Source organism: Lemur catta, chromosome 10, assembly GCF_020740605.2.
Source record: "Lemur catta isolate mLemCat1 chromosome 10, mLemCat1.pri, whole genome shotgun sequence".
Taxonomy (NCBI): domain Eukaryota; kingdom Metazoa; phylum Chordata; class Mammalia; order Primates; family Lemuridae; genus Lemur; species Lemur catta.
Window position 1 is genome coordinate 59,906,246 of NC_059137.1, and position 14,789 is coordinate 59,921,034.

The 14,789-nt window shown below is 36.7% G+C and overlaps 1 protein-coding gene across 1 annotated transcript in view; it reads left to right on the plus strand.

Annotated features, from left to right (window-relative positions):
• ERMP1 (endoplasmic reticulum metallopeptidase 1) overlaps positions 1–14,789 on the plus strand; it is a 51,568-nt gene that overhangs the window by 26,201 nt on the left and 10,578 nt on the right. The window contains exons 10-13 of the mRNA XM_045563873.1: positions 204–394; positions 5,201–5,353; positions 7,153–7,355; positions 8,243–8,358. Coding sequence (XP_045419829.1) covers positions 204–394; positions 5,201–5,353; positions 7,153–7,355; positions 8,243–8,358 — 663 coding nt within the window. The remainder of the gene's footprint in view (positions 1–203; positions 395–5,200; positions 5,354–7,152; positions 7,356–8,242; positions 8,359–14,789) is intronic.

Below are 14,789 nucleotides of genomic sequence, written 5' to 3' on the forward strand. Positions count from 1 at the left end.
TATTTGTGTATTTTGTTTAATTCTTATTCATATTTTATCTTCCCTGAGTGAAAATGTCTTATTGCACTAGATAACATGTACCCTAAAAGGCAAGTTACTTCTAACCCAAGTTCTGTTAGGTGCCAAGATACCTCAGTACTATACAAATCTGTATCTCTCTGTAGAATTCCATAGATGTGTGTTTTCTTTCTCTTTTTTCTTAGGTGCCCAAGGAAAATTTATTATCTGTTACCTTTTGGGGATGTTTATTCCTTATCTTTATGCATTGTACCTCATCTGGGCGGTGTTTGAGATGTTTACCCCTATTCTCGGGAGAAGTGGTTCGGAAATCCCACCTGATGTTGTGCTGGCATCCATTTTGGCTGGTTGTACAATGATTCTCTCTTCCTATTTCGTAAGGAAAATCAAATTTTTAAAAAATTTTGTTTCTTTTTTCATCTTTATATGAATATGTGATGAGTTTAGCCATACTAGATTCTATGAAATAATCTAATTATTGAGAAAGTCTTAAGCATATGGTGAATGGCTGTACATCTTGTGGGTTTGTTATGGTAAGAAAATGTAGAATGGGGTTTTTGTTGTTGCTGTGTTTTAAAAGTTTTGCCTCCCCATCCTCCCAAATCCTCTCATTATACCTCTTTTCAAATAGCCTTTCAGACGATCTGAATGTGAATTTGTAGAGTGTATACCAAGTGAGAATTGTGAGAGATTGCCTGGTGTTGAACTTTTAGAGTGATTCCTAGTAGTGTGTTTTGAAATTACTAATTAGAGGCAAATGTAAATAATTACATAGTAGTTTTATTAGTGCTGTTAGACCTAGTGAAGGAAGACTAATTCTAATGAGGCTTTTTCATTATCATTCCACTACCTTGTTGCTAGCACATCCAAGTTCATTGAGTCTGTCTACTTGGGTGATGCACACTTACGACACCCAAACATGCCTTCATTTACCAAGTAATGAAAGAGTATCACAGCCTGTGTCAGCACCCATTTTGCTGTATCAGTGTCCTGCCCTCATAGGGAGAGTTCTGTTTTTGCTGTTTCTCCTTCTCTTCCCTTGGGACTTGCCAGAGGGAAGAATAGACAGTTATACAGAGTTTAAGACCAGACCCCCACCCCCTTTGGTAGATGAAGCTCCAGGCAGAGTTTTGCTATTTGGTGTCTACAACTGCAGGACTCAGGTTGGACCCCTCCAGAGAAGGCAGGTCTCTGTTTTGTGGCTCCTTTGATTGAAATTCCTAAGAAGTATTTATTGAACACCCATAGGTACACCTTGGGATTTGAGGCTAGGGGACCAAATAGAAAAAGGAGTCATGACTTTATTATAATTCTTTTCTCCATGGAGATGGTAGTGAGCTTTTTCATGTTGATACAGGGCATTTCTTTGGAAATTAGGTTCTAAAAATAGCAGGTAAGAATAATACCACACACCTGGTCAGCATCATCCATGGAAGTCCCTTAAATAGCCAGTATAACTCTGTATAAGTGGCTTTATATATACAGATAGCTCTGTAGAATAATTCTTGTGCATATTATTGTTTGAGGTTGGCTGTACTAGTCCTAAAAGAAATCTGAGCATTCCAATGATTTTACTTTTAAAATAACGTTTAAGGCCGGGCGCGGTGGCTCATGCCTGTAATCCTAGCACTCTGGGAGGCCAAGGCAGGTGGATTGCTTGAGGTCAGGAGTTTGAGACCAGCCTGAGCAAGAGCGAGACCTCCGTCTCCACTAAAAATAGAAAGAAATTATCTGGCCAACTAAAAATATATAGAGAAAAAATTAGCCGGGCATGGTGGCGCATGCCTGTAGTCTCAGGTACTCGGGAGGGTAAGCCAGAAGGATTACTTGAGCCCAGGAGTTTGAGGTTTCTGTGAGCTAGGCTGACGCCACGGCACTCACTCTAGCCTGGGCAACAGAGTGAGACTCTGTCTCAAAAAAAAATAAATACATAAATAACGTTTAAGGCCTTGATGGTATTTGTAGGGATGGATGGAAAGTTCTAGAATGCTCTTTGTTGTCTACAGGGTTTCCTTCTTTTGGTTTTAATATTAACCCTTATATCCTCTATCTTTGTTAATAGATAGGTTTGCTGTTGTGAGGATTAAAGGACATAGTGGAGTTTTGTCATCTGTAGATTAAATTCTAATATAAAGTCAGCTAATTTATGAACTGAACCCTACTCCCTAGTGTATTTATTAGATTGCAGTCAATGAGTGGAAGCTGTTGATGCTCATAAAAGATGACCCACATGTGGGACATTTGAATTCTGTTCCATTGATCATATGGAAGGGAGCAAAATGAACCCTGGAACTTTCACTGTGAATTGAAAATGTCCCCAAAGCATGGAATCTTGGAGACCAGAAGAAAGAGGATTAAAGTGTACTATCTTCTAAATTATATTCTAATGGGAAAACTTTTTCTTTTTAAGAGATGAGTTCTTGCTCTGTTGCCCAGGCCGGAGTGCAGTGGTGTGATCATGGCTCATTGCAGCCTTGAACTCCTGGCTCATATGATCTTCCCATGTCAGCCTCCTGAGTAGCTATGACTACAGGTGTGTACCACCATACGTGACTAATTTTTAAAATTTTTGTAGAGACAGGGTCTCACTATATTGCCCAGGCTGGTCTTGAATGCCTGGGCTTAAGCAACCCTCCCACTTTGGCCTCCCAAAGTTCAGGGATCACAGGTGTGAGCCACAGCACACAGCCTGGAAAAGCTTTTGGAGAGAAGATTGCCTCTTGGAATACTTAAAAAAAAAAAAAAAACACCTCATTTAATTTTCATTACAATGTGAAATAGTTCTGCTGTACTTCTTGATGCCTTGGGTTATCATTCTCTTCATCATGGTAATGACAGTGGTGTATTCATAGTGTGAGACTATTTTCTTTGGGTAATGGAGGATTGAACCACAGTGCATATTTCAGAGAGCTTTTATTTCCTTCCTTGGGGATTTATTAACTATATGTGCTAGAAAGCAATTAAGTTCCTGTCAAGTGATCAGTTAATAGGTGTCCTGGGGTTAGTCTCTGCTGGGCCATCGTGGTTATACCTGTATTGATTGAACGAGAGCTGAAATGAGACTGCTAATGTGAGTGGGATCAGGAGGAGGAAACTCGAGAGAGCTCAGAGTCTTCAGCACATATTGGACATTTCAGAATCCCTTTTTGTGCTCTTTTCATTTTGCGTGCATTTCAGAACCTAGAGTGACAAAGGGTGCGACATTTAAAACAGAAATAGAACTGTAAAGGTGATTAACAATGGGATCCAAATACATTGTCACTTTATGGCTATTTCTTCCTCCTCTTCCTTCGTCATTGTGTGATTGCCATTTCATTTATCACCATTACCAAACCTCTTCTAGAAGACGGGTGGAAGAGGTAGAAGATGAGCCTCATGATTTTGAGAAGAGGGAGTGTGGATGTCGAAACTATAGCTTAGAGTGAGGTTTTAGGACAACTCTAGGTATTAGCTGGCTTGAGAATGGCAGGAACAACAGCATTATGACAGGGAGGTTTTTGGGTTTTTTTTTTGACCTAAAAGACTTTCTATAGCTAGCCTTACTAGCCTTCCAGTGGAGGGGAAACTCATTACTTGGCAGGATATTTGAAATTGTTCTAAAGAGCCACATTTTAATATTGTGACTATTAGGAGAAAGAAAGGAAGGCAGGGTGACAAATTGTGTTCTGCTAACTCACAGCCTTAAGTCCTCAGGTACTTTGTCCTATTTCTGTGTTCACAGTATACAAACATAAGATCTTTGGCCTAAGACCAGTACTGTTTTGTTGGAGATAACCCTAGATGGGATATTGGTACACTATAGGTATGAAAAGTCCTTAACTTTCCATAGTAGAGTAGATGGAAGGTTATGAATATTTGCTTAATTTTTCATTTTCATCTCAATAAAAATATTTTCACATTCATGTTCTTTACTTCTCTACTTACTGGCCCTAAGGGTTGGGAAAGAAGGCAAAGGCGGAAGCTGGGTTTAGATTATTGTTTCTCCAGGGTAGCTTCTTCAGACCCCCAAGGGATCTATGAACATATTCTGTGATTCTTGTGTGTCCTTTAGTTTTTAATTCAGTAATTTAATTACAATTAAAAAGCTGAGTATATTTTTAAGATTTTCTGTATGCCAACCTTGAGACCAGGCCATTCACTTTTACTGCCCAAGTTCAGATTTGTTGTTTTGATTGCATTGACATTGGTTAACTTATCAGCTAAAGGGACAGTAGTACTCTGTAATGTAGTTTTTCCTCACATTCAGGTCCACAGGCAAAGTCTTGAAGGTGCATCTCAATGCTAGTTTAGGTCAGTGCTAGTTTACATGAATTCAACACTTTGGCACAATATATAAGTGTTATGGGTGGAATTTGAGTATTGTTAGGGTAGATCTGCTGAAGCTTAAAAAGCTTATCTCTGGTTATTCGGTGAAAGCCTTGATGTCATAATGTTTGGTACAGTGAAATGATGTCTGGTGTGCAGTGTTTACTATCACAGGGCATTGATAGAATAAGAAATAAAGTAATGGTTTGGCTGGTGATGGATCTACATCTCTATTCTCTTTGCTGACTGAACACAGGGACACTGTGCTCAATTTCTTTTCCCTGTTGCTTTCTGGCTGCCTCTCACAACGCACCATCGTGGCACATTGGAGGTATCTATCATTTTCTAGGCTCTCAATTGTAATGGAAGCGCCCTAGAATTAGTGCTTTGTTTTGTGGGTGTTGGAGTATGTTAGCACCTGCTGATAAATTTTCTTCAATGTCTGTTAGATCAATACCTGTTAAAAAATAAAGTCAGTTAAAAACTGCCGGGTGCGGTGGCTCACGCCTGTAATCCTAGCACTCTGGGAGGCCGAGGCGGGCGGATTGTTTGAGTTCAGGAGTTCGAGACCAGCCTGAGCAAGAGCAAGACCCCATCTCTACTAAAAATAGAAAGAAATTATATGGACAGCTAAAAATATATATAGAAAAAATTAGCCGGGCATGGTGGTGCATGCCTGTAGTCCCAGCTACTCGGGAGGCTGAGGCAGGAGGATCGCTTGAGCCCAGGAGTTTGAGGTTTCTGTGAGCTAGGCTGATGCCACGACACTCACTCTAGCCTGGGCAACAGAGTGAGACTCTGTCTAAAAAAAAAAAAAACACCTTTTTGCCACTGGTATGAATTTGTAACTTTTCTATTTCTATGTTTTGTGTTTTAGATTAACTTCATCTACCTTGCCAAGAGCACAAAAAAAACCATGCTAACTTTAACTTTGATGTGTACAATTACATTCCTTCTTGTTTGCAGTGGAACTTTTTTCCCATACAGCTCCAATCCTGCTAATCCAAAGCCAAAGAGAGTGTTTCTTCAGGTAAGAACAATTTTGCATGAGTTATTTGAGATTCTGGAGAGAAAAAGCTTGTATATTTTGAGCTTCGTAGTACACAGGAAACTCAGCTGACTTTTCTGCTGTTGACCTATTTAGTTGTACTCACCTTTTTTTGGTGTAAAGTAGTAAGGAAAAGATTGACCATTAAGAGGCATTTTTACCAGCTAGACATACTTCTCCCAAGAGACTGAATTGGAAATGTTTGCTTGCTGTTTTTATTACTGTTCAAATTATAAAATTGTAACTACTTGGAAAAACAAGAGCGAATATGTATCATGGAATAATGAGCTTTTTAGAAATACAGATTGTGTAAAAATGTCTGCAGGCTGAGTAAAGATCTAAATTATCAACTGGCAAAATGAAATAGATATTTTGCTAGAAAAATTAATCTTAAGTAAACATTCAAAGTAATCTGTTATAATGAAAATATAATAATTTAAAAAGAGAGTAATAAAATGAGATTTAGAACTTTTCTTTAGATTTTGGGTTTTTCTCCAAATGTTTTAGAGCTGGCACCATAAAGCAGTAAGCCTCATTTCCAGTTGACCCCATCTCTGCTAAAAATAGAAAAAAATTAGCCGGGCGTGGTGGTGTGCACCTGTAGTCCCAGCTACTCGGGAGGCTGAGGCAGGAGGATTGCTTGAGCCCAGGAGTTTGAGGTTGCAGTGAGTTACGATGATGCCACTGTACTCTAGCCAGGGTGACAGAGTGAGGGCTGTGTCTCCAAAAAAAAAAAAAAGAAAGAAATGCCAAAGGAGTTATAACCTAGATAATTATTCAAGGACTTGAAAAATTAAAAGTACTTGAACTTAGGAGATTTTGCAAAGGGGCCAGATATTCCTTGTTTATAGTCCTGAAAGACACAGTGTTAAATTTTATGTAACAAATTTTACAGCTTATAAAAAACCTTTATTGAAGAAAAGATAGTTTTTAGGAGGGTTCAGTGTGTTTTCAGTGATACACTAATTTTTATATTAGTAGTATTTAGGAAAAAACAGATATTTATTTTTAAAAAGTCCTTTTCTGATTTGTTTTGGGGTTCTCTTCTTCCATTGTGCCGGAAGTTGGCAAACTTTTCCTGTAAAGGGTAATATAATAAATATTTGTCAGATATACATTCTCTCTTGTAGTCACTCTCTTTTACAGAGCAAAAGCAGCAGTAGACTAGCTAAATGAATGAGTGTGGCTGTGTTCCAATAAAACTTTATTTCTAAAAACACTCAGTGAGGAAATTTGCCTGTTGGCTGCAGTTTGCCAACCTCTGCCCTGTTTGATAACCTTCTTTCCTGTTTGATATTCTTCAGGCTGGTTTCTGCTGTTAATAAAGCTATTCCAAATGGAGCATGATGTCTTTTCATAGATTTCTATTAGGCACAAGTCTGTCATCTAGTGGTGACCTGTGATTCCTGTTTTTCTCTGCACATGAATTAGTTTCAATGTGACACACTGAAAGGGAAATGTGTTTGTGTGTATATATGTGCTTAGGATGTATTTGTTTTAAATCCTTATCTAAAAAGAGCTCTAACATTCATGTCTTTAAAATCTGAAATAATAGGTTTTCAAAAAATTTTATATGAAACTTACATATATAAATATATTTGTAAGGTACAATAAGCAGTCATCTTCCAGTGTAAGAGAAAGAATGCTAGCAATACCTTAGAAACCTGGAGTGTCCCCTTTCGCTTGTTCCATATCCACATCATTTCTTGGTATAATTTGGGGTGGGAATGTAAGTGCACTAGTTGAAACAGTAGTTTTCTCATTAGTTTTGTTCTTTTCAGCATATGACTAGAACATTTCATGACGTGGAAGGAAACGTAGTTAAACGGGACTCTGGAATATGGATCAATGGGTTTGATTATACAGGAATGTCTCACATAACACCTCACATTCCTGAGATCAATGATAGCATCCGAGCTCACTGTGAGGAGAATGCACCCCTTTGTGGTTTCCCTTGGTATCTTCCAGTGCACTTTCTGATCAGGTTGGTTCATTAGTTTTCTGCTTAAGTTGGGAATTAGTTTGTTTTTAAGTCCTATCGCTATATCAGTAGTCTATTATTTAAACTGTTATCCTTAACACGTAAATCAAGTGCTATTTCTACTGTGTTTTCTATCACTACAAAACTTCTGTTTCTTTAGTGGGATAAAGCACTTAGAAGAATGCTGGGCATGGTGGCTCCTACCTATAATCCTAGCACTCTAGGAGGCCAAGGCAGGAGGATTGCTTTAGGCCAGGAGTTCGAGACTAGCCTGAGCAAGACCAGACCATGTGTCTATAAAATACAGAAAAAATTAGCCAGGTGCAGTGGCCTATGCCTGTAGTCCCAGCTACTTGGGAGGCTGAGACGGGAGGATTGCTTGAACCCAAGAGTTTGAGGTTGCAGAGAGCAATAATGACACCACGATACTCAAGCCTGGGTGACAGAGCGAGACTCTGTCTTAAAAAAACAAAATACAAACCATTTAGAGTAGTTTTCCTTCTTCAAATTTAAAAAGTATTTCTTTTAGAAAACCTGAATATTTAGAAAGGTGGCCCTTCTAGCTAATATAAACAATAGTAGTTAAGCATCAATCTCAAATTGTCTTATTTCTGGGAAGATTTTATGGTTTGGCGGTGAAGGATTAGATGAGAAGAAATAGGATGGGTAGTGGAATCAAGATCAGCTAGGTAACTCCTGTGTTCTTAATGGGAAGGTTTTATTATACAATAGCCTGAGAGATTCAGAGGAGCTGGCATTGTTTATCATATCTATCAGAGTTTATTTTCATACCCCCAAATGTGTTCATATTTGCTGAATACATCCATAAGTTATAGATTGCTGTCAACTCATAAAGCATCCTAAAATATTGAAGCTATCTTTCTAAATAGGAAAAACTGGTATCTTCCTGCCCCAGAAGTTTCTCCAAGAAATCCTGCTCATTTCAGACTTATATCCAAAGAACAGACACCTTGGGATTCTACAAAGTTCACCTTTGAAGCAACAGGCAAGTCATATGACAATTTTTTCTTCTCTACTTCACTACTTAAACTTTTTGTTAAGTGGCATGTATGTTGTTCCCTCAGATATATCACAGTGGCCAGCAACTTGGGAAGAGCTTATAGTATTTCTAAAGCCAATTGAAGCCGGTTATGAATTCTTAACAAAAATTTAATAGGTTTTATATTTTAGAGCAGTTTTAGGTTTACAGAAAAATTGAGCAGAAAGTACAGAATTCCCGTATCCTTTCATACTCACACCCAGCTTCCCCTATTAACATCTCGCATTAGAATAGTACATTTCTTACACCTAATGAGCCAATATTGATATATTACTATTAACTAAAGTCTGTAGTTTCATTGGGGTTCACTTTTTATGTTGTATCATTCTATGGGTATTGAAAAATGCATGATGTCATGTATTTACCATTACAGTATCATACAGAATAGATTCACCACCCTAAAAACACTCTGTGCTCCACCTGTTTATCCCTCCATTCCTTCCTACCCCCACCCAGCAACTGCTGATCTTCTCACTGTCTCTATGGCTGTGCCTTTTCCACGGGTCACACAGCTGGAATCATACAGTATGCAGCTTTTCCAGTGGAGTTATTTCACTTAGCAATATGCATTTAAGGATGCTCCATATCTTTTTGTGGCTTAATAGCTCATTTCTTTTTCTGTAAGTTTTTTTGGTCAACTTTGTTTTTTCTTTCCTTTTTTAAATTTTAATAGATTTAGGGGGTACAAGTTGAATTCCGTTACATGCATATGTTGTATAGTGGGGAGGGTTGGGTTTTTGGTGTAACCATTACCCGAGTAGTGTATGTTGTACTCCATAGGTAATTTTTCATCCCTCATTTGTTTTTATTACTGAATAGTCCACTGTATAGATGTACCAGTTTTCTGTACCACAGTTATCCATATTATTTGAATAAAGCTGCTATAAACATTCCTGTGCAGGTTTTTTTATAGATATAAATTTCAGTTCATTTGGGTAAATACTTAGGAGCGCAATTGCTAGATTTCATTGTAAGCCTATGTTTAGCTTAGTAAGGAACTGCCAAACTGTCTTCCAAAGTGGTTGTACCATTTTGATTCCCAATAGCAGCGAATGAGAGTTCTACATCTATTGTTCTACATCCTCACCAGCATTTGGTGCTGTGCCAGTGTTTTGGGTTTATTCTGATAGGTGTGTAGTGGTATCTCATTGTTTTAATTTGCAATTCCCTAATAACATGAGATGTAGAGCATCTTTTCATATACTTCTTTGCCATTCATATTTCTTTAGTTATGTGTCTGTATCGGGTTTTTTGTCCATTTATTAATTGGGTTTTTGCTTTTTTAATGTTGACTTTTAAGAGTTCTTTGTATATTTGCATATAAGTCCTTTATCAATATGTCTTTTGCAAATATTTTCTCCCAGTCTGGTTTGTCTTTTCATTCTCTTAACAATGTCTTTTGCAGAGCAGAAACTTTAAAATTTAATGAACTCTAACATAAATAATTTTTTCTTTTGTGGATCTTGTCTTTGATGTTGTATATAAAACTCATTGCTAAACCCAAGGTCCCAAGATTTTCTCCTATGTCATGTTTTAGAAATTGTTTATTTTTGCATTTTACACTTAGGTCTGTGATCCATTTTGAGTTAATTTCTATAGAAGATATAAGGTCTTTGTCTAGATTCATTTTTTTGCACGTGGATGTTCATTTGTTCAAGTATCATTTGTTGAAAAGACTATTCTGTTTCTCTTGAATTGTCTTTACTTCATTGTTAAAGATCACTTGACTGTATTATTAATAGTATGAGTCTATTTCTGGGCTCTCTGTTTTATTGATTAATTTCTCTATTATTTTGCCATTACCACACTGTCATGATCACTGTAGCTATATAGGAAGTCTTGGGTAGTATCAGTCTTCCAGTTTTGTTGTTCTCCAGTATTGTGTTTCATCTTTTGCCTTTCCACGTAAACTTTAGAATCAGTTTGTCAATATTCACAAAATAACTTGCTAAGGTTTTGACTGGGATTGCACTGAATGTCTATAGGTCAAGTTGGGAAGCAATGACATTTTAACAATATTGACTTTTCCTTGTCACGGAATATCCTGCATTTATTTGTATCTTGTTGGATTTCTTTCATCAGAGTTTTGTAGTTTTCCTCATATAGATCTTGTATATGTTTTGTTAGATTTATTCCTAGGTAGTTTATTTTGTGGGGTGCTAATGTAAATGGTATTGTTCATTGATCATGTATAGGAAAGCAATTGACTTTCATATGTTAACCTTGTCTTCTGTAACTTTGCTATAATCCCTAGGAGGGTTTTTTTTTTGGTCAGTTCTTTCAGATTTTCTAAATAGACAACAGTTTTATTTCTTCTATCCCAATCTATGTACCTTTTATTTCCATTTCTTATCTTACTGCATTTTCTAGGACTTTCAGTTTGATTTTGAAAAGGAATAGTGAGAGGTCATCCTTGCCTTGTTCCTGATCTTAGCAGGAAAGCATTTAGTTTCTTTTCACTGAGTATGATGTTAGCTGTAAGGTTTTTGGTAGATGTTCTTTATCAAGTCGAGGAAGTTCCCCTTTATTCCTAGTTTACTGAGAGTTTTTATAATGAATGGGCATTGCATTTTATCAAATGCTTTTTCTGCATCTATTGATACAATCATGTGGTTTTTCTTCTTTAACCTGTTGATGTAGGATGTAATAGGTTACATTAATTGATTTTGAATGTTGAACCAGCCTTATATACCTAGGATAAATCTCGCTTGGTCATTTGTATAATACTTTTTGTACATTGTTGGATTCGATTTACTGATACTTTCTTGAGGATTTTTGCATCTGTGTTCATGAGAGAAACTAGTCTATAGTTTTCTTGTATTGTCATTGTCTAGTTTTGGTATTAGGGTAATGCTAGCCTCAGAATGAGTTAGTAAGTATTCCCTCTGCTTCTGTCTTCTGAAAGGCTTTGCAAAGAATCGCTAAAATCTGACTAGGTGTAGTGGCTCATGCCTGTAATCCTAGCACTTTGGGAGGCTGAGGTAGGAGCATCACTTGGGGCTGGGAGTCTGAGACCAGTCTGGGCAACATAGTGAGAGCCCATCTCTACAAAAAATACAAAAATTAGCTGCGTGTGATGGCATGTGCCTGTAATTCTAGCTACTCAGGAGTCTGAGGCAGAGGATCACTTGAGCCCAGGAGTTTGAGGTTTCAGTGAGCTATAGTGATGCCACTGCAGTCTAGCCCAGGTAAAACAACAATAACAAAGCCAAAAAGTGTCAAAGTGAAATGTCAGAGATACCAACTGTCAAACTTAGTACTTAAGGAAATCAGACATTCCATACTTAATAACCTAATACTTTGGATTAAATTTGCTCTTCTTGTTCTAGTTTATTAAGGTGAAAGCTTAGATTACTGATCATCTTTTAGAACAATAATCATAGGTCATCTTTTGTAATATATGCATTCAGTGCTATAAATTTTGTTCTAAGCACTGTTTATGCTCCATCCTACAAATTTTGCTAAACTGCATTTTCATTTTAATTTAGTTGAAAATATTTTTAAAGTTTTTTTGAGACTTCTTATTTGACCTATTTGTTATTTAGAAGTATGTTCTTTAATCTCCAAATAATTTGGAATTTTCCAGCTATTTTTCTGATATTGATTTCTAGTTTAATTTCATTGTGGTCTGAGACCACACTTTGTATGATTTGTATTCCAAATTTGTTAAGGTGTGCTTTATGGTGCAGGGTGTGGTTTCTCTTGGTGAATGTTCCATGTGAGCTTGAAAAGTATATATGCTGCTGTTGTTGAATGAAAATTTTATTATGCATGTCACTTAGATCCAGTTGATTTATGATGTTGTACAGTGCAACCTTACTGATTTTTTGCCTGCCGGATTTGTCAGTTACTGATGGAAGGGTGTTGAAGTCTCCAATTATAATTTTGAATTTGTCTTTCTCATTCAGTTCTATGAGTTTTTGTGATGCTCTGTTGATAGGTGTATCTTCTTAGAGAACTGACCCTTGATCATTATGTATTGTCCCTATTTATTCCTGATAATTTTCCTTGCTCTGAAGTCTGCTTTGTCTAAAATTAATATAGCTTTCTAGCTGTCTTTTGATTAGTGTTAGCATGATATAGCTTTTTCCATCCATTTAATCTATATGTATCTTCATGCTTAAAGTGAGTTTCTTGTAGACGACACATAGTTGGGTCTTGCTTTTTGATCCACTCTGACAATCTGTCTTTTGATTGATATATTTAGACCACTGATGTCCAATGTGACTATTGATGTAGTCGAATTAATATCTACTGTATTTGTTACTGTTTTCTTTTTGTTGCCCTTGTTCTTTGTTCCTTTTTCTTGTTTTCCACTCTTTTTCTGTCATCTATGGTTTTTATTTATTTATTTATTTATTTTAAAATTTTATTTCAGCATATTATGGGGGTACAAAAATTTAGGTTACGTATATTGCCCTTCCCAGCCCCCCACCCCCGGTCTTCTGTAGTTTTAATGTGACATTTTATATTATTCCATTTTCTTTCCTTTCTGATAATATCAGTTATACTTCCTTTTTTTACTTTTTTTAGTGGTTGCCCTAGAATTTGCCATATATATTTACTACTAATCCAAGCCCACTTTCAAATAACTCTATACTGCTTCACAGGTAGTATGAGTACTTATAATAACAAAATAACAAAATAATCCAATAATAATATCCTTCCTGTTCCCTGTATCATTGCTAGCATGTATTTCACTTATACGTAAGTGTGTGTGTATGTGAGTATACACACAGTATCCATACACATAAGCATACATAATCACATACGTTATTATTTTAAACAAACTATTATCTGTGAGATCAATTAAGAATACGAAAAATAAGTTTTTATTTTACTTATTCCCTCTCCAGTGCTCTTCCTTTCTTTATGTAGATCCAAATTTCTGACCTATATTATATTTGCCTTCTTGGGTTTTAATTGGACATTTTGTATTGTTCTATTTTTCTGTACTCTTAGCATATCAGTTATACTTACTCTAGTGGTTGCTGTGGAGCTTGCAATAAATCCACTTTCGAATAACACTATACTTACTGCTTCATGGGTAGTACACATACTTTATAATATAGTATTCACAATTCCTCCCTTCCTGGGATTTCTGTAAAGTTGACCTTTAAAACAACAGGTAAGTCATTTGACTGTTTTTTCTTCACTCCTTCACTTCTTAAACTTTTAAATAAATTGTATATGGTTTTTCTTTCTCTCAAATTGATTATAGTGACCAGCAACTTAAGAGCCTTATAGTGTTTCTAAAAGAAATTGAGAACGGTTATGATTTCTAAGGAGACTTACTGAAAAACTTTTAGTGTCAGATATTGGTTCATTGTCAGATCCATAATAGCATTTGGCCTGGCATTGGCAGACATTATGACTTTGTTTACCTTTCTTGGTACATTTTATTCCCTTTTCTGTCTTTAAAACTGGTAGTTAGCTTTTCTAGCTTCTCAACTGGTGTTTTGGCCTCTAAATCTTCTCTCTAGGACATCTTTTATGGTGATGCCAGTTTATCTATTAAAAATAGATTTGATTATGTTACTTCCCTACTCAAAAAACTTTTAATAAATTTCCTATTGCCTGCAGAACAAGTTCAGACTCTTCAGCAGAACACAGTGTCGGTCTTTGGTAATCTGGCCGTTGTATATATTTTAGGCTTTTTTTCAGCACTCCTCTTTCTGGACTCCATAGCCACATGCAACCCTTATTTGTGCCCAGTATACTCCCTCACTTCTGCTGAGAGTGATAGGCTCTTGGTACCACCTCCTACTCAAACTCTACCCTTCTCTTCTTAGCAGTCTTCTTATGTGAAGATTTCTCTGACCCTCCTTTCCCATCTACTCCAACAAAGTGAGCAACTGCCATCCTTCCACTTTTTCCTCCCTTTGTACACATCTCTGTTGTAGCACTAACCACCTGTATTGTGATTATTTAGTTCATGTCTTAGTTTTCCATTAGAATTTAAGGGAGGCAGATATGGATGGGTTTCCATTTATCTCTGTATTGTTGGCATCCAGTGTAATCACTGCACATGATGAGCACTCGAGACACATGTTGAATTGTTAAATTTGGCAGTTTTTTTCTTTTAAAGCAGTCTATCTGGGCAGTTATCACTCAGTGGGGAGACAGAGATGCTTGAGAAAGGGGGAAGAGAAATGTTAAGACAGGAAATTTTCTCATCTTCAGAAGCTATTAGTAAAAGGGTTTGCTTGCCTGTTGGGGTTTTTTTTTTAAATAAGCAAACCAGGATGGTCTCTTTTCCTTTCAAATGACTTTGTCTTTTCAGGAAGTGTGATGGTTATTTTATGTGTCAACTTGGCCAGGCCATGGTACTCAGATATTTGGTCAAACATTATCCTAGATGTTTCTCAGAAAATATT